This window comes from Thermobia domestica, chromosome 17, assembly GCF_964235325.1.
Source record: "Thermobia domestica chromosome 17, izTheDome1.hap1.1, whole genome shotgun sequence".
Classification (NCBI taxonomy): Eukaryota; Metazoa; Arthropoda; class Insecta; order Zygentoma; family Lepismatidae; genus Thermobia; species Thermobia domestica.
The window spans coordinates 40,003,133-40,029,989 of record NC_137470.1 but is presented as its reverse complement, the minus strand read 5'-3'; the positions used below and the strand labels follow the sequence as shown (position 1 = coordinate 40,029,989).

Genomic DNA, 26,857 nt, shown 5'->3' with positions numbered 1-26,857 from the left:
TACCCTGAAACATATTAATCCTCTACGAGAAAATTATCAAAGACATTGCTTCCGGTTCAGTAGAATCCCAAAGTTGGCATTGGGGGGTGGATGCCCCATCTGCCGTCAAATTGAGCTAAAATGTGGTATTTTTGGTTCGCATTTATACAAAATGTAAGTAAAACTTTCATTATTTTTCAGTCGCTGTTTCATTTTTAACCTCCCTACATCAAAAGTAATACAGAAGACCACATCTGTATGAGTTAGCATTAGAACTAATAAATGAAAACCTGAAAGCTCGTTTTGAAATCTCAACTTTGAAAAAACAATTGCTGCTGTTCTTGGCACAATACAGAAAGCAAAATACCGACGATGAACCAGTCTAACATATCGGAAGAGATATCTGCTACATCTCCTGGTCAAAACAAAACAGAACTCGCTTTGAATATAATGATTGTTGAAAAAACCTGTTCAGAAGGCAGTCAACAACTACTAATACATGCCAGCAATCTCAGAAAGAGGGCAGTACGTGGAGGTTGATTAACTTTGAACCCGCCTGGCATCTACATATTGTGGAAAAGAATGTGCAAAAACCACTCAATGATTACTGTCCCCTGCAACAAATATCAACAATATCACAGCTAGCTCAGTGACATGAATGTTGATTAGGTTAGATTCTGTTCTTCTGTGTTTTCTTCAGTGTGTTTACTCATATTTAGCTGTGTTCTAATTTAAATTAAATTAAAAGTATACTTTTGGTCAACAATGATTTGTCTTAATTTACTAAATCTTAATGCTCCAACATATACACTTTGCATCATGTACAATGCTGAAATATGTGATTAATCGATGAGGCCGAATTGACGTCGTCGCCACCGGAAACGCGAATTGGCAGTACGTGAGCGGATGAAGGTTAAGGAACGTCATATTTAACGAATTTTACCGCAAACATTTCACAACTAAGATGTTTCGCATTTGTATATTTTATCACGTGTGTAACTTGACTATACCATTTTATGTAGAAACTTTATTTTTCAGTAAATCGTTTAACATATCTTGCAATATCTTTTCACTAACATAATATGGACTTCATATAAATGGTTTTCACAATTATGCATACCCATCTTTTACCTGTATGAGATAGCATGTTTCCCCAAGTCTTGAGACGAGCAGTTCCTCCCCATATGTATTAATGTATATTTTGCGAAATATAAATTGTAATTAAGTCGTTTCTACACATTTAGAACGCTTTAGTATTTAATGTTTTCTCCGTCGTGTTTTAACATATGCATTGCAAAATGTGAGCTCCATATAAATCTTCTTTTCAACTGTGTGTATTAATGTGTGTGAGATTTTCATCTGTGTATTAAAACGTCCTGCCAAACTTGAACATACAAAAAAATCCTTTCCTAAACTCGTCGTATGTGTGAAGTTTTCCATTTATGTATATTAAAATTTGTCTTGTCAAGCTTGAACGCGAATAAAATGAGGCAGTAGAATTAGAAGCTGCTAGCTCGTTATTGCTAGATTTTACAGGATCGCGCTTTAAACCTTATAGAAATGTGTTAATATACAGTTATATTAATAAATGGACTAAAATTTTGTATGCTGTTTCGTTTCAACAGGTGTGATGTTTTCTTACAATATTAGATACGTACAAAGTAAGCAGAAGGTTTTTGAAAAAAATTTGAAACCTGATTTAACAACAAGAATAGTTAAGGAATACGAAACATAGCTATGCACATTCACTTTACATCATCCCGCGCTTCAGGAACGACAGTGAACGAAAAAGAGTAGAAGATACTGTGTAACGAAGTTTTGGTACACAAACTCTTTTCGAACATACACCATAAATTCCCTTAAAGTCATTAACACTAATGCCATTAAAGTCGCTTTAAAATCGAAGACGTTACAACTGGAGTGATATCATGTTCAACGAGCATGAAAAAATGTCTTGGGAAATATAAATATATGCGGTCAAAACGGACCTGCGCTACCATGTATCGGCCAGCAAGATGCAGGCAAATCGCAGATGGTCCAGAAGGCCCTAGTGTTGGAATAGACATGGAACATGTTTGTTCCGCTGGATCTACGCATGTAGCTGATGAGGAAGTTGCCCCTCACTATCGATGCCGCTTCAACTTGTTACTTCTAACGCCATTAAATATATGAAGACTCAAGAAGGGGTATATTTAGAGATATTTACAGATAAAAATTTACTTGAAGCATCGTCATTCGAATCTTCCTCTCCGTCAGCCACTTTTTCACTATGCTACAATCCCTATCACGGCAAGGCAGAAGCGCAGCTCGTAGATGAGATGTGGCATCAATTTGGCGTAATATTTCCCCAAATTACGAACTTAAAACGTCTTCCAAAACACATTCCGTTACGAAGGGGAGGTATGACATTTGAAGGACTTAATACTTTCCTTTAATATTATTGTAAACCTCTTTTGTAGGCAATTTATCGGGAACTTAACATACAATCTTCTGAGTAAGTGCTTCAAATCTTTTTCTATATCCTATGTATAGTTACATGACTTGCCAAAGCTGATTCCAAACTAAATCCTATTCAACACCATTTGCATGTTTGGTTATTGAAATGTTTTAATATTGCCATTTGCCAAAGGTGAACTGCCTGTAAATGTTTTTCTACACACTCCGTACGTGTGGTTATTGCCCTGTTGAATTAACATGATTTGCTGCATGTGAACTTTGAGTAAATGCCATCTACGCTCTTTGCATTTCTGTGGTTTTTCACTGTTATTCAAATGTCTTCAAAGTTTGAGCGTAGAGTTTTGTCTTTTCCACATTTTTTCACGTATGACGTTTTCATCCTGTGGGTCAAAACGTATGAACATTGAACAAATTCCATTTCAGTGCCTTGGCAAGTGTGAGATTTTTTCCTGCGTGGATTAACATGTGTGCAACCAAATCCGAACGTCGATTAAATGACGACCACTCTCTTGGCATATGTGATGCTTTTCTCCTGTGTGGATTAACATGTGTCTAGTCAAATTTGAACGTAGATTGAATGACTTACCACACTCTTCGCACGAGTGATGTTTTTCTCTTGTGTGGATTATCACGTGTGTAGCCAAATGTGAACGTTGATTAAATGCCCTACCACACTACTGGCAAGTATGATTTTCTTCTCCTGTGTGGTTTAACATGTGTTTAGTCAAATTTGAACATTGATTGAATGCCTTACTACACTCTTCGCACGTGTGATGCTTTTCTCCTGTGTGGATTGTCATGTGTATAGCCAAACGTGAACGTTGATTAAATGCCTTACCACACTCTTCGGACGTGTGACTTTTTCCCCTGTGTGGATTAACTTGTGTGTAGTTAAACTGTAACGTCGATTGAATCCCTAACCACACTCTTTTCACGTGTGATGTGTTTCTCCTGTGTGGATTGACATGTGTGTAACCAAATCTGAACGTCGATTAGATGACTTACCACACTCTTGGCAAGTATATTTTTTTTCTGCTGTGCGGATTAACATGTGATTAACCAAAATTCAACGTCGATTAAATGACTCACCACTCTCTTGGCAAGTATGATTTTTTTTTCTCATGTGTGGATTAACATGTGTCTAGCCAAATGTGGACGTCGCTTAAATGACTTACCACACTCTTGGCATATGTGGTGCTTTTCTCCTGTGTGGATTAACATGTGTCTAGACAAATATAAACGTAGTTTGAATGACTTACCACACTCTTTGCACGAGTGATGTTTTTCTCCTGTGTGGATTTTCATGTGTGTAGCCAAATATGAACGTTGATTAAATGCCTTACCACACTCTTGGCAAGTGTGATTTTTTTCTCCTGTGTGGATTAACATGTGTTTAGTCAAATTTGAACGTTGATTGAATGCCTTACCACACTCATCGCAAGTGTGATGTTTTTCTCCTGTGTGGATTGTCATGTGTGTAGCCAAATGTGAACGTTGATTAAATGCCTTACCACACTCTTCGCACGTGTAACTTTTTTCCTCTGTGTGGGTTAACTTGTGTATACTTAAACTGTAACGTTGATTGAATCCCTTACCACACTCTTGGCACGTGTGATTTGCTTCTCCTGTGTGGATTGACATGTGTGTGACCAAATCTGAACGTCGTTTAAATGACTTACCACACTCTTGGCAAGTGTAATGCATTTTTCCTGTGTGGATTAACATGTGTGTACCCAAATTTGATCGTTGATTAAATGACTTGCCACACTCATGGCAAGTGTGCTTTTTTTCTCCTGTGTGGATTATCATGTGTGTAGCCAAATGTGGACGTCGCTTGAATGACTTACCACACTCTTGGCACATATGAGGTTTTCCTCCTCTGTGGATTAACATGTGTGTGGTCAAATGTGAACGTAGTTTAAATGCCTTACTACACTCTTGGCATGTGTGATGCTTTTCTCCTGTGTGGATTAACATGTGTTTAGTCAAATTTGAACGTCGATTGAATGCGTTACCACACTCATTGCAAGTGTGCTTTTTTTCTCCTGTGTGTATTAACATGTGATTAACCAAACTTGAACGTCGATTAAATGCATTGCCACACTCTTCGCAAGTGTGATGTTTTTCTCCAGTGTGGATTAACATGTGCTTAGACAAACTTGAACATGCACTAAATTCCTTTCCACATACTCCGCAGATGTGGGACTTCTCACCTGTATGCAGTAACTTAACGCTTGACAAAGTTGAACTTTGACTAAAGCGTTTATCTCTGATTTCGTAAGTATGACGCTTTTCACTTTCCTGTGTCAGCATATGTCTTGACACACTTGATCGATGAAATCTCCTGCCAAACTGCAACGAAGTATGGGATTCCACATCTGAATGAGAAATGGCTTCCTTTAATATAATAAACGTATTATCTTCTCCTTGGGAATCAAATACGTTATGGGGCCTGTAACATATTCAACAAACAACGAAATGTCATTGGACATAATGATTAAGTAGCAACAAAAAATACCATAATTGGCTATATTTCATGATAAAATTACGCTCAATTTGTTTTATTACATGAAATATGTAAAAATATGAAATGTAGTACCACTGAGAAGTCTCCATATTTTTCTACTTTCAAAATAAGAGGCTGTAGTTTTTTTCTCTATATAAAATTGAACAATCACTTGTATCGCGGCGGTCATAAGTCATTGACCATGTAATGGCGACTCCTTTGAAACAAATAGAGAGTATGAGAATTAAATCTGTCATATCAGTAGTTTCGTGTGGAGAAAAAACAAACTTGTGAACCAAACGTTTAAGAACAACTCAACTTAATATAAACTCTACCGAAGATTATCCACTTATATCATCATAAGTGGAACACGAAAGTCGTTTTGAAACGTAGAAAAAGTAACATACAACTTTCCAAGCTGAGGCGGAGAAACTTAACGTAACCAGACTAAAGATGAATCGTTTGCAGCGTAGTGATCGTGGTTGAGTGGTCCAGACGCTTGATCAGTAATCTGGAGGTTCTTCCACTAAATACACGTCGAGCAACTTGTTTTCTCTACTTTAGGAACATTGATTGCGATTGATCGGCAATGACAGACGTTTTATTACATTCAAATATTTGAATATTCGTTTGTTTCAATACTTGAACTATCAAATTTTCAGGAATAATACTAGTAATGATAATAATTATCTCGTGAAAAATTTAAACAATGAAAACTTATTATCGCACAGATCATACCATTACAAGCAGAAACGTGATATTAGGCAAAAAAATCGCTTTTGCGTAATATTGCCTATTAAAAGGGGACTTTCTCATCTCGATTCTAAAACAAACCGAACCAAATCGGGATGAGGCTTAACATTTTAATTCGAGATGGGACAAGGCTAACCCACAATATCGAACGCTTTAGAGATGAGAATCGATACGAGACGAAAAGTATCGTAAACAATGTTCGTCTCATCTCGATTCTCGAAAAGGTATATGCCACTCTTTAGGTAACAATTGCCCTCTAGACTGAATTTTATATATTATTTTCTTACTTTGTATTTCAGAGCTCATTGAATTATGGTATGTGAATATATATATATATATATATATATATATATATATATATATATATATATATATATATTTAGCAAAGCTTATATAATTTCATCTGCAAACTCCACATGTTAGTTTATTATAACTCTTAATATTCAATGATATTCAGTTGTTTTTATTACAGATATTTTCCTGAAAACTTACAATACAATATATTCTACAGGAAATTTTAGCAGAAAGCTTTCCATTAAATTTGAGTAGCTGCAGAAATGTCTCAGGAAGGTACGGAACCTCTTCTCCGAAACCCCTATGTTTAAGTAAGTTTTGTCAAATTTTAGGCCAACTTAAAACTTTCTATACCATTATTATTATTATTATTATTATTATTATTATTATTATTATTATTATTACTGAAGTGTTGTAAATTTAATGGTTCAACCTGTTTCACACAACTACCGTTTGTGAGTATTGTGCTGAAAAAACACCGTGTGTATAGGTTTTCTCCGTGTTCCATTTCTTTGACTTTCTTTCAAACTCAGCATCGACGCCTTCTGTAGCTTAGCCGGCATAATCATTACTTAAAATAAATTTTCTTGTGAATTCAGAATCCCTACATTCTACACGAAATTTGTCTCGAAACTTCCCTTTATAACATTTAGCTAATTGTAGGGACGTATGGAGAGGGTATGTCCTGATGGTCCTAACACTTCTCTCCAATCCCGACTATTTTGTAACTTCTGGGTAACGCTACGGGCGATTTTACAGGCTTTAATACAATGTGTCCTCGTACGAAAATTCTTATCTGTATTATAATTTATTATATTTATATTATCCACCAATTCGTCCATCATAATTCACTTGCTTTAATCATACTCTCCTTTAACCTAACAGGCATAATCTTTGGACATTAAAGGATTTCATTTTCAAGCTGTTAACCCAAACCAATCCGAATCGAAAAAGTATTTTCTATTGGTCATTAACATTTTGTGACGAAAAAATATGTAGAAAAAGTCACGGCGAATCGTAATTGCATTCAAAAATGAAACTGCAGATTAGTAATACCTTAACATAAAATGTAACCATTACATATCGTTTGGAACTTTTCCAAAATCTGTACGGATATTCCGGAAAGTGCCACAGTTGGAGTTTTTTGTTGAACCGGTGGGTCAGTTGGCCGTGGGTCAACAGCATATAACCCACTGCGACCCACCACCACCACCGTGACACACTACGATCCACCACTCACCATGAACCATTGCGATCATGACCCAGAAGTATAATTTTTCTGCACAGCAAACTACAGATATGAAAGGCTTAATTCTCGTAAGTTGCATTTGTTTCAAAGCAGTGGCCATTACCTGGTCAAAGTCTTAAGTCCGTCACGACATATACGATATCCGAGTTAACCTGGTACATACAAAAATACTTATTTTGTGCTATGTGGAATAAATATTTCATTATTATAAGTGAAAATACAGACCCGTTGTCACTAACATTAATTATATATCATTACTTTTTGTGGCAGAAAATTTAAAAATCCGAAGAACTTGTTGCAATTCAGCTACAGAAAACTGTCACTATGATTACAAAGAAACAAAGGGAAGATATAACAACTTTTAAAATTTTGCAAAAGAAGTGATTTCCTTATGTATACCAATTTCAAGTTGCGATTTTATATAGTCTGATACCTCGAGATAGTAAAATTTTGCGTACATTGATATGTAGCTACGTAGTTACATCTGATACATTCTTATTAAATAAATACTTTCGAGAAGCACACATGGTGTCTAGCAAATTTCTCTCAGCAATTTTCCGACTTTTTCCAGACTTTTCCCGACCATTTCCAAATTTTTCCCGACTCATACTAAAAAAAATGTTTTCGTAAAATTACATGCCTTTCTCATTGCGTTTCTCATTGATAGAATCATCTGCTTTGAGATTGGAAGGGCTTGTATGCCACCAGCCTCATTGACAGCATCATACACTACACGCTGTGCCGCTAAAGAATCCTCTGCCAAATTTTCAACTACTATTTCCTTGTTTACCGAAAAAACCCTTTCTAATGCTGCTTTACCGTGGGAAAGAATTAGGCATATCTTTACTATTTTGCACAGATATACATCATTTGATGGTAACACATTCATCCAGAAGTCATCAAGTCTGTGTTCATTTCTTTTGTACGACTCCAATTTCTCCCACACATGTGTCTGATCTACTAAAGCATTGTATTATCTGTCTGCCTTTTCTGCATCAGACGCTGAGACAATATTACTCTGCACTAAAATTTCGAACGTTGCTCTCATTTGTTTAACAGCTTCTTCCTGTGAATGACCAACGGTTAAGGGATTAAGAAACGTCAGCGTTTTTGTAAGGGAATATTTTAGCGGAGACTTCTCCTGCAGCTTGGACACTAAATGTTGATAACATTCACATACTTGCTTTCGGAAACACATTTCCTTTTCACTAACTTCTGTACATCTCCTCAGTGTTGACCTAGTTGCATACCCAAGGTCCATTTCCTTGATACGAATTAAATTAATATATAAGTTTTCACTTTTCTCCATAACATCAATAGCATTGATACTCTTCCTGTGCATTATTTCTTTTTTTAACGAAGCGAGACATCAATACTTTCAATAACTGAGTAAGGCTACCGTGCAAAAATGGAGTCATAGGAGCAGTAACGCAGCGTGAAGTTTTGAAATGGGTAGGCTGAAATTAAAGGGTGGCTAGGAGGGGCCCAATCCCTCGAAACTTGCAATTTTTGTTGTATGTATATATGAGTGTAAAGTGAATTTAAGTTACCCCCCCCCAAAAAAAAAAACGATCCCGACCTTATTTAAACGATCACGTCTTAGTGTTCTGACTACGCTGTAATACTCGATAGAAAAATGCTAATTCATGCAATATATTTTTCATACAATGCAAGAAAAAGAATAAAAGTGGTTCTGCTTTATATTTCCCTTACACGTACGGTTTCCTTACATATGCAATACTCGCATATCACACATACACTGTATTACTGTTTCAAAGAAACAAATAAAAACGGATAGCTATAGGACGATCTTAAGTGTAACTTCCCCAAATCAAAGACAAACTTAAGCACTTCACCCACAACAACACATATCAGCATACTAATGGAAAACAATGGAGCAGTAGCTCACAGTCAATTGATGATTTTTTTCAGAGAAAGCTATTTTTAAATTGAAAGTATGGAAAAAAAGAAACTATAAATCATCTGAGGTCTTCTTCAGTATCGATCTTCGAAAAACTTGCGGACAGCAACGCAACGCAAAAAATACAACACAACTGCTATGTCAATTATCGAAAACTAAAATGTAAATTTTACGCTGTGATAACGCAAACCAGTACGCAATAAGGTCCCTGATGAATTAATACTCTTCATAATAACAACATTTTTATTCTCTCTGTCTCTCTCTCTCTCTTTTTTTTTATCTTGGTCAAAACTCGTTACTGAATGTGAGCTTCTAAATTTTTCATAGTCTCTGTTCTATACTTTCTTACAAAACCGCATCCTGTTGCTTTTGTTTCGCAGAACACCCGAAAGGCTAGCCTTTCGTCAACATTTGTCCACTTTCGTTGCATCATGAATTTGTGTATAGCTGAAGAAGTTTTCGTCTGCTGAGGGTGGCGAGAAAGTAACTGTCACCGCCCCATTCTCCTCATTCCATGAGAGAAGCGTAAGGCTAGCCGCCGATAGCCTTCAATGCGTTCTTGCAGAAGCTTCAACTCGCTTCATGTTTAAACAGCGTATTATAAAATAAATCCATTTTAATAAAATTAATTGTATCAATATCCAAAAGCAACATTTGAGGCTGATGTATAAATAAATGGATAGGCTAAGCCTTATAGCCTTAATGGACACTACGTCCCTGCATAGGAGTGTCTAACTGATATTCAGTCAGGAAAGGCTCACAGTCCACAGCAAGAGATTGAGAAAACGCTAATTTTGCATAGAGCAACTTGTCGTTCAAATTTCTAGCTACTATTCTGAAACTGTTACAGTTGGGTTCTTCGTCTGTTCTCTTAACCGTTTCAACATACTTTCTCACATGCGGTAATATTTCTTGGCTTCGTTTGGCTACCTTCGCATTTTCTACCCAAAGAATATGGCAAAATGGAAGTGGAAACAATGACGAGGCTGTAATTTCAGAATGCTGGGCACGCCTTGCTGCTACCATTTCGTACAAGTTATACAAGGCTCTAAGAAAAGAAATCAAATCCCATCCAGTTTTTTGTATGCCAGTCTTAAAACCACCGTGAACAACGTGAAGACCACACGAGCCAAGTTCAAGAAGCTGTGGAGCGTCTCTACCAAGGCAGGCACAACGTTCCTCTTTCATTAGCCGTAAAAGAGCCCAATTTACATTTGGCCCATCCATTGAAACTTGCAAAAGCTTAAATGGATCAAGCGATTGCAATACATTCTGCAAACCTTGTAGTAGGTCTGTAGCTGTACTATGATCCATAAAAACAGAATTCAAATACCGTGTTCTGACTCTGTTCGTGTTATCGTCCAAGAAGCGTACACTTACATCCATTTGAGTTCTTTGCGCAACACTATTTAAACTTTCATCAAATCCAATGACATAATGTTCGCACTCTTCTAATACGGATTTAAGTTCACGTTGAAAGTATGGACACAATCCGTACACGATGCTATATGACACTTTACGCGAGGTTTATCGGAGTCGCTCCGACAAACGTCAGCATCATTTCCAACATGTGGAATTTAATTCCATTTTTCCCGACTTTTTTTCGCAAATTCCAGACAAATGCCCGAATTCCTGACCATTTTTTAAATTTAAGACAAATTCCCGACTTTCCCGACTGCTAGACACCCTGAGCATAGATTTTTCAATTTCTTGTTATTTTAATCTACTTACTTGAAACAATGATATAACGATTCCAGAATTCCACGTTAACGTAATGTGGAAAACCATTAAAACCTTCGTTACTCTTAGATTATTACTAGAGCTTTTATGTTTGTGCTCTAAACATAGAATTTAAATTTATCATAACCCGGTGTAATGTCATTCGCAGAAATCGAAATATATACTGGGTTTGGAATCCTGCTATTACACGGCTTTTGCAAATAATACCCCTCGAGTGTTATTAGCATCGTGAAACAATTTAGTCATTATTGTTTTATACGTTACAATAAAAAGGGCGTGCGAAGATAAATGCTACACTATGAATACCAAAATATTGAAGAAATATGTATCACATTATAAAATACAGGCAGCTGAACTATTTGAAATAAATAATTGAATATGTTGAGCGTCTACATTTAAGTGGCATTTTATTACGTTACGTTAATTCAAATGGGGATTAAATTTGTATGTCAACACTCATAATCTAAGTGGTCTCTCCTGTTAGAGAAAGGACAGTTGGCACAATAGCTTTTTCACTTTTAAAAAAGTGTCACGTGCAGCAGTGTTTTCGGAATTACAGCATTCAAGAGCGAGAAGACGAACAATCTGTTATTATACCTTAGTAAAAAAATTTGACATCAACCTAATCTGATACTAACTACAGAAATGGCTGAATCGATTGAAATTAAATTTTACATGTCTGCAATTAGCCAGACATGTATGATGTATGTCATTTGGAAAACTTGTTATCTTTTTTACGTTACTGTCTCCAGAATGAAGATCCTACGAGAAAGAGAAAATCTATAAATGCTACACTAAAAGCAGAGTATCTGATGAGTGGATTATGCTTGGAAGGTGAAAAATCTTTACTCATGTCATGAAAAAATCTTTACTCTATACCAGTGAGCAAGTTATCTACGACTTAGGAGATGAAAACGGACAATTTTGCGCAGATTTCATAATACACAAATTTACATCCTGTTTCATTCCCGCGTTACTACAATACAATACTCAAGGAAGAACACTTACGGACATTCTTCACTAAGTATATCTACATACCTTTAAAGGCATCATACATAAACATACCTTCTTTAAACACACACTTGGAGGAATAGAATTACGTAATACTATATGACTAATGTTGTAACGAACACTGGACATTTATAAACACTTACAACGTAAAAACTACATAATAATAATAATAATTAACATTTGAAATAAATTTTCAAGAAAATCTTTTCCCGACTTTACCATCGCATTTCGAAGAAAGTATACATTTTATTTATACTATTTCAGTCAAAATAGGTTTTCTTCGCACAAATGCGTCTTGAAACTAGTCCACATCTCATTAAAGTACGAGTTAAGATCAAGTTCCTGCACAAATCCTGAACCAGGGACAATAAGTAAAGGCTTGGTCCCGGTTGTATTTACTGTACTATCCGAGAAGTTTCAAAGTTGAAGTTAAGCACTGGTTTTCTGCACACTTTGTTACAGAGGTAGAACCCTCGTGATCAGGTGTTTGTTTCGCTGGTTACAAGAAAGTACAACATACTGAACATACGTTCGCGAAATTGTCAATGATGGCCGAAAGAGTAACTCAATTGCAAAAAACGTGACCTTCATTTGAAGTTTTCATAATAATTTTCAATGTGTAATTTTAACAGCAATAGCTTAAAAGGTAAAAGATATATTTCACTCTAAATTTTAGTATACATTCAAGAATAAACGAAACTCGTTCACCCAGTGATTAACGAAACCCGAAGTCCCACACCTCATAAATTTAACTTCTCGACTGGGTATCATCCTACACTAAACCTTGCGAACTTGGATCATTATACCCACTCTTAGAGTATCGTATCCTATAATATTATCTTTCTGTTTTTGACACACCAAAATGTCACAAAAGTTTTACAGTTCACAAGCATAGTGACGCAAGTGACGTGACCTGCCTATCGTAGACATATCGATTTCATTATTTGTGTAAAAATGTGATGTCTTCTTATTGTAAATGTAAACTAAATATATAGCACGTAAAATTTCTTTTCGTTCATCTCATGCTAATTAAGTTATTCAAAATTTAACGTCTTTTTCCTGGTTTTTAATAACAATCTGTAACCCTTTCAGCCCTGACCTACACAATTGTGCAGGTAGGTAGGTAGAATCACCAACATACACAATACCGGCCGAACATTGTGTTTACACTAAGGTAACTATAATGAATAAGTCCAAAAAGTTACATAATTCGTAAAATATCTGCGTTTATGAACAAATGATGCGGTGTTAGCGGAATATGTGAAATAACCAACGTATTGTCGGAACGGTAAAATCTTGTAGTGGTTAAAACATACATCATTCGCTAGAAAAAGAACAAATAACAGCATTGCCTAGTACTAAAATAATATTTCAAATCAGGATAAAGGTTAAAATTGATGGCAGTAAAAATTCACGGCAGTCATGGCGCCACATTTTTTATTAACCATTCACATAACATCCGCGAAAAACCTGTTACATAGATACAACTTTTTTATGCATGGCTAAAAGTATCAACCTGGTGGGGTTGATACTTTATACAATACTTTTATACAATACCTAAATAACACGTGAATATCGCTTCACAGTCGACTTCCAAAATATGCAAATTCAATATTCAAACATGAGGTAGTACATCTGTAACAATTTTTCCCCATATATTAACAAGATCGAAGAAAGAATCTGTTCCTTGGACGCTGGATCTATCTCAAATATCTATTACTATATAGTTATCCGTTAATCTTTCACTTCTATAAAGATAAATGTTGAAAAAACTTGTTAATTTGAAGCACTTCTAATTGGAATAGAAAGTTAAGGAAAAAGACAGAACGCATTGTTCGGACGCTGACCCGATCGCAGAAGAGCTGCTCGCCAGCTTATACAGTTTTTCTGTATGAAAATCAGATAACAGGATTACTAATCACTTACAAAACAACAGCTGCTGTTACCATTTTCGTTTCATAGCGATAAATGTTGAAACCGGAGACGGATAATTTTAACCACGTCCAGTTTGAATTCAATTTCAAAGGAAAAAATAAACATACTATTTGAATGCAGAATCGATTAGAAGAAACTGCAACGTGATAGATTTTTAGCACTCTGCCTCTAAAAAAATAAGTAATGAAATTTGATATAATAGTGAATTTGAACTACTTCCATATTTGATATGTATACAGTTAAAAAAAAATAGCCGTGATATTACGCCAGATTCGACACCAGGTTTGAAATGCCTGTTCTAAAATAGTGTGAAAATGTGTACGTGTCTAAATAAAACGATTACAGTTTTAACACTGATACTTTCTATATTTTATCAGAATAATAATCCATAGGTCATTTTTGAAGAGGAAAACTGATTTGACAATGCGTGTACGTGCAGAAAACTTATGCCACCGCACTAACAGTGAGTAGAAGGTTTGGCTGCATAGCACACACTGGCAGTAACTTTCGGAATAAAGAAAAAAATAATGCATTGCTGTGTCAAAAAAAAATGTGCTTTGGTATCGTTCTATATTTTCTGCTAATATATCCTTACTTGTTAAATAATTATTAACTTGTTAACTTATTAAATAAATATTACCAAATGTGAACATATAGAAATCCATTTTGAAGTAAAGATAGGAAACTATAAGTATATATAACGAAACCTGGTTTAAACTACTTAATCCATGAACACATGGTCTAAGATAACATATGTGAAGAGCAAGAAAAGAAATATTAATAATATATGTGAACATACAAAGACATATTTAGAATGAAAATGTTTCAACTTCCGTGGCTTGAACCAACGACCATTTATTCCAGACAGCAACGCGTTAACCATCTGACCACTGAATCAACCTAGGAAATTTTGGTTTGTCCGTTTTATTTACTGTGCAAAAATGCACAACTAAATCAAGATGTAAATTGTTTCGTACAAAAATTTAGTACTATACATAGCATAACACCATAAAGATAACGTTTCGGCTATCACATGAGGCTCATTCGTTGGAATTTAAAAGAAATAGGGCAATGTTAAGTTTAAACTTTATTAACCAAGCCTCGTATTTGGAGGAGCAATCTTGAAACATTTTTCATGAGTTTGGTATTTTGTACACTTGTGTTAGTAAGCCCAGCTCCGGTCTTACGGTCATACATGCTCAAGAAACAGGGACACTGATCACGTGAGTGCTGCGTTTCCGGTGACTGTTTCCTTGTATCTGAATTTCGGGACAATCACCTTGCAGCTACGCACTGGTATAATTAAAAGACAATAGGACGATAATTCCGTTCCAGATGCTAGGAGTGAAAATCGGGATTTTCCCGGCTGACCATATACAAGCTTTGGTTTGCTAAAAGAACATTAAATGCTTTGCACGAACGCCTAGTCGTCGCTCGGAAAGGCACCCAGGAAGGCGAGTGGGGTGCATTGTTCTAAAGTAAACACACGTTATACTCTTACGAGTGCTCCACTTCACGGATTCAGCTTCGCAAGCTAAATCGCCGTTTGCATACGCGAGAGCCATTTTTTTTTAGTTTATCATCAGCGATTGTACGATATTTGCATACACCTTCGTGTAAAATATTTTTTCTAATATTGTGCAGAAATCAGCAGTGAAGTGACTAGTAGAAATGTGTTAGCACCTTAACATTCGTTTGTAATTTCAGTTTTGTGTAACAAACTTTGGCTCCAAATCATTCAAAAGGACGGAATAATTGTGCCGGCTTGGACAATCGCTTATTACTATCAGCAGAGGACTCCGGAGGGCCCATGGGATTATCAGACGTGGAACGTCTGAGATCATTATAACTGCAACGCCCCTGAAGGAGTTGACCGGTAGAAGATTATTGTGAGTAAGTGAAATCTTAATTTATCAATTGTGCGACACAGCCACCTATATTAAAAGGAAAAAAAAGATAAAGGTGAAAATAAAGATGTCGAAACGGCCGTAAACATATACAGTAAAAGCTACTTGTTCATTTCTAACCTTTTGATGTTCTTTTAATTTGTATGAATTACATTTAGTATTATTATATTTTCTATACAGTTTAACCAGGTTTTGTGATTTGTGCTGGAAGATAATTTTAGTTTTTTAATATCTAAGCTTAATTTCATCACTTGCTCACTCTTCCATTTTTACGATATCTACGCTTTGTCTACCGTTCTCCCCAGCTTCGGTTTATGACAAAACGTAGGTACGGAAGAAATATTGATTTGCCGTAGCAAAGCTCGGATAAACGGAATAAAATAGTGACAGGAAGAGAGAGGGATGTGTAAACTTTTGGGGAAAAGGTGAAAATCAATATGAACGTTACAATTATATTTACAAGATTCTAACAACGACGAAAAACACGATTTCACGGCCACAGGTCTCCGTTTTCCTGGTATTCCTATTGCATTTCCCGCTATCAGCATGGTGTTACAATCGGAGTGCGGAATAAGATGGCCAAGCATGATTTTTCTTTTTTTTCGTATTATTTTCATAATCTGTTGTCCTTCACTAGCGTCCCTTAGTCCTTGTTTATTTATTTTTTCTGTCCATGTTCTACGCAACATTGTGAGCCAATACCAAATTTGAAGTGCTTCTATCTTGGATATTTTAGCTTTTCTCAATGCAAATCTTCGTTTAATCCTACATATATGTAGACGCAACAGTAAGTTCTGAAGATTGTGGATTAACTTTTGCCTGACCTTGATCTACAGATCCAAGGTTTTTTTTTCTGGAGCCACACGTTTAGCCATAGACATCTAAAAACCGTAAATAAAATTAAAAAATTAGATGGAACCGGCGGCAACTATATGGCAGGTGCATTTATATGGCTGTTTTGAACATACGCATTAGATTGTGCCCCTACTTGGATAGCATGTGAGACTCATTCTAAATATTCTCCGTTCGATTCGCCTACAGTTTGTTTTTCAACGAATTAAGCATTGTAAATTATATTCGCTATTGATACTAAAAGCGATTTATTCCATAAGGGAAGAGAAAAACCCAAACAGAAAGATGGGCAGACTGTCCATGCTTAAGAGTTAAAATTTTGTTGTTCTGTCCATTTTCCTCTGTCTCAGCATGATGCACATTATTATATTCATTTTGTTTGCAATAATTTTCATCTCTTAGAACTCAACGTGAATGTAATTTATTTTATCTATCTAGTGCTTCTCTAAGTAATGCCGAAATATGCATGCTTTCTTGCTCCAATTGGAGAAATATCCTGGCGTGTCATGTTCGGTGTCCAGCTATAAGACATACACTGAAACAATTCACCTGGATGAGAAGCTACTATTTCTTAGAACGCCAGCCTTCTTAAATGTTAGTGGTTAGCTGACTAGGACAAGTAATAAAAAATTGGATTAAAAAGAAATAAGTGAATATTTAAGAAATAATTGTAAAAATTCCGATTAGTAATGTAGCTAATGCGATCATCAAAAGAAAATGCATAACATGGTGAAAATTAACCATAAAAGGAAAAATTGCAATAATACATTCCGACTATTAAAATTAGGAAAGGGGAAGGAGAATTACATAAAGAAACGATGGAAATTGTTACAGGTCATGGTTTCTATAATGTTTATACTAGAAGATTAAATACCAAATATGACTAAACATGTTACTGGATGGTAGACCAAACGTCGGACTAACCTATCGGCTATGGGTTTACGCTCCCTACAAGCAACGGCTTTTGTGTCAAATATAGCGAAATGCCACATTATCGTTTTTCTGCTTTCATCCCTCAGATATAAAACAATCAATGTGACTACTCTATCTTTGAATTATACTATATTCAACTTTTCAATTTGGAATTTATGCTAAAATTTGTACATGTTTAAATATTTGATTCTGCAGCTATATTTTGCACATTTCAAGTTGGTAGCATTTCTGCCCTGGAAGGTTAGGCCTGAATCAGTAGTATTCGATTGAAATTTTCTATGCAAACGTAAAAGTTATAAAACTGCCTTCTGCCAATTTTGATCACTCACTACGGTACCTGTGATTCGATCAGGTGTGTTTCCAAACCTAGTAACTAATTGTGAAATAGCTATCATTTCGCTGCGGTTTTCTTTTCTTTTTTTCGGGTGGGGGGGGGCGAGAAGAAGGTAAGATGAATATTGTGTAGAAGCTGTACCGCATAATGTTACCAACCTTATCTCTCAAGATTTGTGTGTTTTTAAGATTCCTGAAGGCAATGGTTTCATGGTAAATTTAAGGACCAAACATAACAGCTTCTGGAGGAAGGTAAGATCATTATGTCGTTTCATTAAGATTCTGGTTTTAAGTTTTTTGAAGTTCAGTTCTGTGCTTAAATACAATTACTATTGATGCGAATACAGTTACTATTCCTCTGGACATTCCCGACTGTGTATATACTATTCAATTCACTCCGTTTGCTTGTTTGGAAATAATTCCGCAAGTGTGCTAATGATTACACTGGGAAAGTAGACCAAATCATGTGCTTTCATATTATGATATTATTGCCACCTTCCATACAGTTTTGATATTTCGTGGCTTTTCACGTCACACTCAGTTAAAATATAAGTTAGTTGTTTAACAAATTGTTCATTACCATAAACAAGTAATAAAAATATCATTTAAATTAAATTGACGATTCTCATACTACTTGGATACAAAATAGAAAACATCTATGTTGCAAGTGCTATGTTGCTACTTGCCAGTATCCTATGAGCTTTGAGCTCTCTGCAAGTCCTAATCGAACAAATGTCAAGCATGGAATATTTTGCTGGTAAATTATCAGTATTTTGAGAATCTGTAATTTCAAAACTCACTTCCAAAAAATCTCAGCCTTCCACTTTTTTCGCCAGCTGGTAATATTACTTGATATATAAAAATTAACTCTAATTTTTGAGGCTTCACTCGTGAAGTTCTTGATTTTATATGGAATAGCTCAGCGTTTACACCTTCAATTGCAAAAATTCGGAACTGTTCAAAAAGGCAGTATGAAGTATGATACAAGCTATCAATAGATACAAGCACTGACAAAATGGTAGAAAACTCATATCTTGGTGGAATTCAATCGAAAATAGTGTGAAAAAACTTTTAAAAATTGAGAAAAGGTACAAATTAAAGAAAAGGAAATGTACGTGGAAACACAAAATATATCAAAAAACCGATACACAAGTAAACTATAATCCATTAGCTCCATCACCTTCTCGTTAGTCTTGGTTCCTTGTACTCTCACGTTCCTGCAATTTCAATTGGATCATCGAATATATTGCCCTTGTAGGAAACAGTTTTTCTTAAACCAGTTTATATCTTTCTCTCATAAAACCTTGGATTCATAGCAATCATCGTGGTTTCTTAATGCAAACCTGCAATCCAGAATGAAATTCAGCTTAGACACTGTAGTTTTCTATGCTACTAAAATATTTTGCACGAAAGGCGGGATATACTTAATAATGTCGTATTTCCGATTACATTCCTAATCTGGACTGTACAGGGGGAATTTATAAATAAATAAATAACGCTTCGCTGGCATTTTATGAGTACATCTCATTAACCCACAATGAAAGTTTACTTAACATCGTTGGGAACGAATTTAAATAATAATGATTATGTCAGACTAAAGGAGTTTTATATAGAAGAACGAAAAGTTGATTATAAAATACTCTTTTCAAATGTACCACCAGAACATTATCTGATAAAATGCTGCTGCCCCTTAACAAAAATTGAAACTAACGTTACTTAGAAATCGATTAGTAGCCATAATGACCACCTCCCTTTTAACGAAACCTAAAAAGAAGAAGTCGACCTTGGGCACATTTATAAAGGTATTAAGATTCTATTTTGTCAAAAAGCATACTATAAATTTTGACCTCTCATTTATGCGCTCTGAGGAACTCAGGTGGAAGTGTTTCACTTCAAATCACCTTATCGCTACCGGATGAGTGAAATAATTAGTTATTTTCTACAATCTAGGAAGTGATAATAATATCCTCGGTAAGAGCTATACAATTATACCCAATAGACCTATACAATTATACACGTCGGTCGGTTAGTAATAGACGTCGGTCTGTCTCCTGTCTCTGGCTAGAATTTTTGAAGAGGTACTCGGGCTTCACATGTGAATTAAAGCACATTTCGAGAAATGGGCAGGAAGGAAGCTCGTGTGGCATGGAAAACTATAAAGATAAGAATTTATCTTACAAATATTGTGAACATACCTATTTATGCCCAAATGTTGACACAATTGTGGGACATGTGTCTTCTGAAAGTTACCCAACCTAATTTGGTTACAACATTTAAAAATTTAATATGTTTATAATATGAGTACCTAGTAGAGTCAAGTTTACAAAATCCACTTACATGTAAAGTTAAACTGTTTAGCGGTTGAAACGTATGTGGACTTACTATACCATTTTTGAAACATATTTTCTTTCCTAGAACATATTGTAAATAAATATCCATCTATGCGTAATCCCTAAATATAATAAAATAACATCGTTCAGAATATAGATTTTAAAGAATCCTATGGGAACAACTGTAATAATATACTGTGATATACAAACAAATTTAACTTTAAAATGACAATATAATAATAGAATGCATTTTTATTTCTGATTGTTCATAAATTCCCGGAAAATTCCCATTTTTGGAAATCTTCCCGGGAATATTCCCGAGAATTTACCCATCACTAGTCTTGTCATGTTCTCGTCATAGGACAGTTTGTGCATGTGGATAGAGCCTTTGCCATTGTTCAAATTGCTAGCGCGTGCCATTGGTGCACGTTGTCCCGAGTTCAATTCCCAACGTAAGTGCTAAAAATTTAGATTACAATCAGTTACTTTAATTAATTATCCGTCATCGGCGCAGAAGTTAGAGGGAAAAAAAGAGACAAAATCTATTATGCCAATAGTTTCGAGTAGCATGTCCTTAATTATATCATATTTTAGTTAAATTCTGAATTACAAAATAAATTAATATCAGTATATAATATGTATTGTAGGAGAGCTGTAAAGTGGTACTATTTTATTTTTATTGGAGACACGGTGGCCGAGTGGTAAAGCTCTGCTAGTTCGTTTAGCTTCCGTCAAGCGGGTTTTGTAGTTAAAGAATAAAAACCTGTACGTGGGTTTTCGCGATATTCTTCTGTTTCCTCTCACTTTTTTCACTCTACCGTTCATTCACTGCTGTCATCATCCTCTGCCTTGGTGCATAACTAAGTACCATTATAATAAAAGAAATAATATCTAGAACCCATTCTTCTTAATATATAAAATGACAGATGAAGTAGAGGCCTGCACGAGCTCAAACTGAGCCCGCGGGGCGGATTCGGGCTTGCAAAGCATAAATCACATCGGGCCTGAGTAGTAAACTTTTGAATATACAACCATGTTTCTCGGGCCTAACTTTCTAAATATGCTCTACAACGATATTTATTGGACCGTTCTTTCTGGAGAACTTTCAAAGCCCAGTGCATAATCAAAACTCCAATTGCTGCAAATAAAAATACAATACAACAAAATACAATAAAATACAATACAAAATATACAATTTTCTTTGTAGTTTACAGCTAAAGATATTCTTGCAAATTTTTAAATTGTAGAAAACACAAACTTCTAATTTGTTACACTTAACTACTAAAAATGAAAATAAATAAATTATTTATTCCACAAAGTTGGTTGTAAAATTGCTGCAAGTAAAAGGTACAAATCCAAAATAAGTCAGGAAAATATTTCCAATCCATATTCTTGAAATATTATCAAACTTGTGGTTGGTAATAGTTTTTCAACTTCTCAACACAAAGGATATAACTTGAAATTGTTTTATCCGTAATAACTGAGGGAAACACATTTGTTGCTATACAATACAATATAAACATACAATTATGTCCGTAGATAACAGAAACTAAAATTATGCATTTCTTCTACTTTATTACCTACTCTAAATTTTGACCACTCACTTACGCTCTCTGAGGAGCTAAGGTGGAGGTGTTTCACTTGAAATCACGTTATCGCTACCCGATGAGTGAAATAATTAGTTATAATTTTCTACAATCTAGGAAGGGATAATATTATACTAGGTAAGAGCTATACAAATATACCTATCGCTTTATTTGTAACATGTTTAGAATTTGGATCTATGAATGGCGTGCGTTCTGCTTTTCACAATACGGGTTATAATTTGAAATCACACCATTAAAAGACAAGTGAAATGACTAAAATTTTCGAGGGTCTTACAGAAACAATGTCCCTAATATGAATCACCAATAATTTCTTACTTTTTTTATTTGACTTATTTTATTCTTTAATTTTTATTTATTTCAGACGTGTTTCCAAACTGTAGTGATTATTGATGCTAGTTTCGATTTCGAGTGTTGAATGTTTTAAGGATTATTATAAATAATTTTATACAGAACTGGAATCATTATGTATTGTCCACTATTACTCAGTATGTTATGATTATGAATATATATTTTTTGCGATACCTTTTTTATGTTATGTTAAACAAATGATACAAATTACGAACTTTTTCCGTAGTATTAGGTAAAAATTCATATTATAGTACTCTACAAGCTTGTATTTTACCATGCGCCAAGCGAAATAGCACTAGCTTGAGGAAAAATGTATATATAAAAAGTTTTCAAATAAGAAACTGATAAGAATAAAGAAGAGGTGCAACAATCTTGTGATTTTAATGTCTTTTCCGGTACTTTTGCAATTCCTTATCATAATTATAATAATAACTATTATTATGAAAATTAAAGAAAATAAATACCAATGAGCAACATCTACTGCGCCAGAAAACTATGGATTCGATAGTGATAGCGACCCTATTTGATAATTTTCCCATCTCTACTCTTCCTAATATTTTGGGGTCTTTCACATCTATAGTACCCTACTCCATAATGTTAGATATAAGTGTATATTAAATAGCTGTTATAAATTAGTACACTAATCGAGCTTCATCCTCCTAATGTGATGACAGAGAGAGAGAGAGTAAGAAAATAAAATCTTCTTTAACACTTCCCCACTTAAGGTAAACCAAATAATGATATATAACCTACCGTTTAATCAAAACTATGATGTCTTGGATAAAACTACTTTGATGTACTATAAGACGGGGTTACTTTGCAAAAAAATTGAAAAGAGTTTTACGGTACTCTTTCGGTAAAAACGTGATCAGTAGAGAGAAATTTTCAACTGCCACCGTAAGTTTGCAGTTTAATTCAGTTCAAATTACCGGGAAAGTATGTTCCAGTAGAGGTATGGAAAGCAGTCACTGTAAAGGCCTCTATTAGGGGTTAATTTGCACCGGTACAAAATACCGCTTAGATAGGAAATTATTACCACTGGAGCCTCCTGTGTTTTAAATTTAGGTAGAAGCTGGAACGGATTTCTTGTTAGAAAACTAATTATGAACAGTGGCAGATCCAGAAAAGTTGTTTGAGACGGGCTTCATTTAAAAAGACATTTTTAATTTTTATTTTATTTTATTTTATTTATTTATTTTTTTTTTTTTTTTGAGAAATTACTAGACTTTGGGGACTGGGCTTGCCGCTTATACATATAGGAATCACTAGCAATATACTTTTAGGCAAATCTTTACTTTGGTTCAAACAGTGACTGCAACGATTTATCTGATCCGCTGTCGGGAGCAGTTTAGGAATGATTCCTAAACTGCTCCGGTTTGCTCCCGGAACCGGATCAGTTGAATCTTTTTTATAGTTACTGTCCGAGTCAGAGTAATGTACAATGTTAAGAATTATACTATAAAGACAAGGGCCAAAAAGTTACTAAACACCATTCTTAATCAATCCAGGTGAAGTGGTGACTATCAATATTGATATCTAAACGGGGCTACCACCCCACCCACACCTACTAAAGTACCATAAAAACATCCAAAGAAAATAATATTTAGTCAAAACACTACCATAAAGCTAACGTAAGAAGGAAAAAAATTAAAAAAACACTCATCACTAATTATAAATCAGTGCAGCATGATGAAGAAAAATAAATTACATTTCACCACGATAACGGAACAACCAGCAGCAAAACAAATACTTTGCCAAATACTCAAAAGCAAAGTAAATCAAGAATAAAAATAATATCAATTAAAAAACGAAAGCACTCGCCGTGTCGCCATACATGAACACTCATGAATAATGAACTCATAATTGCTGATTCCCGAAAAAGTAAGATAGCAGGAACACATGCGCAATACTCAATTACACATTACTGAAAAATGTTACTTTCTGCACAGACGTCGATTTATTAAAACAAGCAAACTTGTTATTATTACAAACAAGGCTAACCAATAAACGCCCACTTTTACCATACGTCGGGAATATCTTCATCCTTCAACCACAATCATCACAGGTTTTCTCTAACTCAATTAAACCACACAGTGCTGCAAAGCGATATGAATTAATATCCGAATCTAATACAAACTTATTGAACAACAACAAGTTCAAATTCTTTGTATTAAATTCATGTTATGGTTTCTAAATCGCACCTGCTAACTCGATTGTCGCCATGAAACGAAAATTCAATTACCCGCCCACCGCATTCCACCAGCAACAGCACACACATAACAGACAGACAGAACATTTGACGTCACATTAACAAACTACCCTGTGACTGTACAGAGACACTTAGTGGGAAAAATATGAACTACCACCAATCTCTGAACTAAGACGTCACACTAAAGGCACGAACAGTTCAAACAAGTGTCTCACGCAGAAACAGTTCCAGGAAGTGACTAAACCTGTAAGAACTGATTAAAGTCACTGTTTTTGAGTCTAATTACAGACTTGCCGTTAAAAAAAAAAAAAAAAATGCAATTTTCGTTAGGTTTCAGCCTGAAAGTTACAAACCCCGTAAATCTTGAACTGATTAGTGTCCGGACCATATTCTTGGATAAAGGGAATAACCAAATCAAATCAGTTTACGAAAATGATTTTTTTCTTTTCGTCAGTTGGCACTTTTGTGGAACATATGTTAAACTATTAGAATATGGTTCCAGAGTCGGTACCAGAAAATACGTAATTTCCTTTACAAATATCGATAATTCAAATTAAGTACTGATACCGGTACCATCATTATAATATCAATGTTACTAAAATGCATGCAGTTTTGTGTAGAATGTAAAATGTTGAAATACTGAATTAAAACATTACACAGAAACGTATGTCAACATACTTTTTTGTATGTTGTGGAAAGTACCTACGAAACGATTCACATTTTAATTTCAACAATTGCATCAAAGTCCAATTATACACACTAGTATTCTACGATACTGACTTAACTTTGACAGAAATTCTTTGAAATTTAGGCTGCTTTTACAGTAACTGCTTTCCATACCACTACGACAAATCTTCCCGGTAATTAGAACTGATTCTAACCCCCAACATTATAGCCAAATTACAGTTACATGTTCTATCTTACAGCTTAGTTGAAACTTCCTGTTTACAGTTCATGGTTGTACCGACAGAGGACTATAAAACTCTTTTCAATTTTTGTGCAAAGTAACGACCGATCTACAAAGTAACCCCGTGTTACGATATCTAGTAACCACTGTAAACGAAATGGAGTGTCAAAATTGAATGTGTCAAATCATGACACGGAACTAGAAAAATATTTGGGAATGAAGGAATCCATATAATTAAGAAATTATATCCCTAATGTATTGTGGTACTTCGGAACACAAATACGCAGGCAAAGTAAGCATTTCAGAATGTTACCTATAAAGTACTTAGGAACGTTCAAGTACACATTAAACACGCACGACATGTAAGTTTATCCTAAATGAAGTATTTTGCGCTATCCTCGTTTACCAACATTCTGCGTAATAGTCTAATCTGCATAGGATGAATATCATTCTAGTGATTTGTTATTTTATAAAAGTCTCTATAAAATATTTGAGCACCTATATTTTAAATATGTGCATGTTAGTGAGTAATGTGTAATCAATAAAAGAATCAATTTCTTTTTATCAAAATATAAACTACATAAGATTTGTATGAGTAGTAATTTATATCTTGAGAAAAAAGGGATTCCTTTATATCTTGACAAAAAAAATAGATTCCTTGTTATTATTTGGTATACAGCTAGTGTATGTGTGCCACGCCATTTCGGAATTGTAGATTACTAACTTACGTTCGAGATATCTCCCATAACTAAATACTTCTTGTGAAGCATTTCTTTTAACCAACAATTTTCCGAACTGATGTAACCGTATTATCAATCTGAGCCAATTAGTATATGAAAATTGAACATTACCTTTTTGGCCGAACTGAATTTAAATTTTTTGTGGTTAATTGTTGGGTGTCATTAGAGTACGACGCGCAAGTCTCCTGAACCACTATTTTTCTTAGCGTTTCTATATTACTTTCTAATGCAGGTTCTGATTCTGCAAATTCTGATTTCAACATATCAGCGGTCAGTTTCACATCCAAAGAATACATAGATGTACCCTTGTCCATTGTTTGTTCTCCTTCCGTTGTAGATAATATTAACTCTTTGTTGTCAGTCATCAGTTCTAATGTGCACCCTTTCCCTTCGAGTGGATCTTCCTGAGGTAAGTCAAACACAATTTCTTCTTTGCACATCAATTCCAACTTAATAGACGCCTCACCAGCCATTGTGAATTCAAATATTATAAGAATTTAACACTGTTCTTATACTTCCCTTATATTTTTTTTTTTCCAGCGGTAATGAAATGATTTACGAGAACTTCCAGAAAAGTAACTTTATTTTCACAACCTTCTTCCTCTCCTCTACTCTTCATAAGACTATTATCAGTCAAATAGGGAGGTGCACCAGCTCTCTAGGCAAGTGTGCTACTAATGCTAATTGGTCAAATGTGTACCTCAAACAGAGGATTTATGATAGAAAAACAAAATAGAATAATATACTGGACACAATCGGGAAGAATGGACACAAGTCAGGAAAAAAGTCAAAATCAGGAAAAAGTCAAAGTCGGGAAAGGAGTTCAGACAGGGAAAGAGGGCGAAA

At 34.9% G+C, this 26,857-nt stretch overlaps 1 protein-coding gene across 2 annotated transcripts; it reads right to left on the bottom strand.

Moving 5' to 3' along the window:
* Window positions 1-576: 576 nt before the first annotated feature.
* LOC145674352 (uncharacterized) lies at window positions 577-26,656 on the bottom strand. Of its 2 annotated transcripts, XR_014128901.1 has the most exons (3): window positions 26,123-26,639; window positions 19,051-19,213; window positions 577-4,888 (listed from the first exon to the last, which is right to left on the bottom strand). XR_014128901.1 is itself a non-coding variant. In XM_081744292.1 (2 exons), the coding sequence occupies exons 1-2, from the start codon at window positions 26,482-26,484 to the stop codon at window positions 3,556-3,558; spliced, it is 1,695 nt and encodes a 564-aa protein (XP_081600418.1). In that variant the 5' UTR covers window positions 26,485-26,656; the 3' UTR covers window positions 577-3,555. The 2 variants fall into 2 exon arrangements, 1 of the variants encoding a protein (XP_081600418.1); XM_081744292.1 differs by lacking the exon at window positions 19,051-19,213 and having other exon boundaries at window positions 26,123-26,656.
* Between the last annotated feature and the right edge of the window lie 201 nt (window positions 26,657-26,857).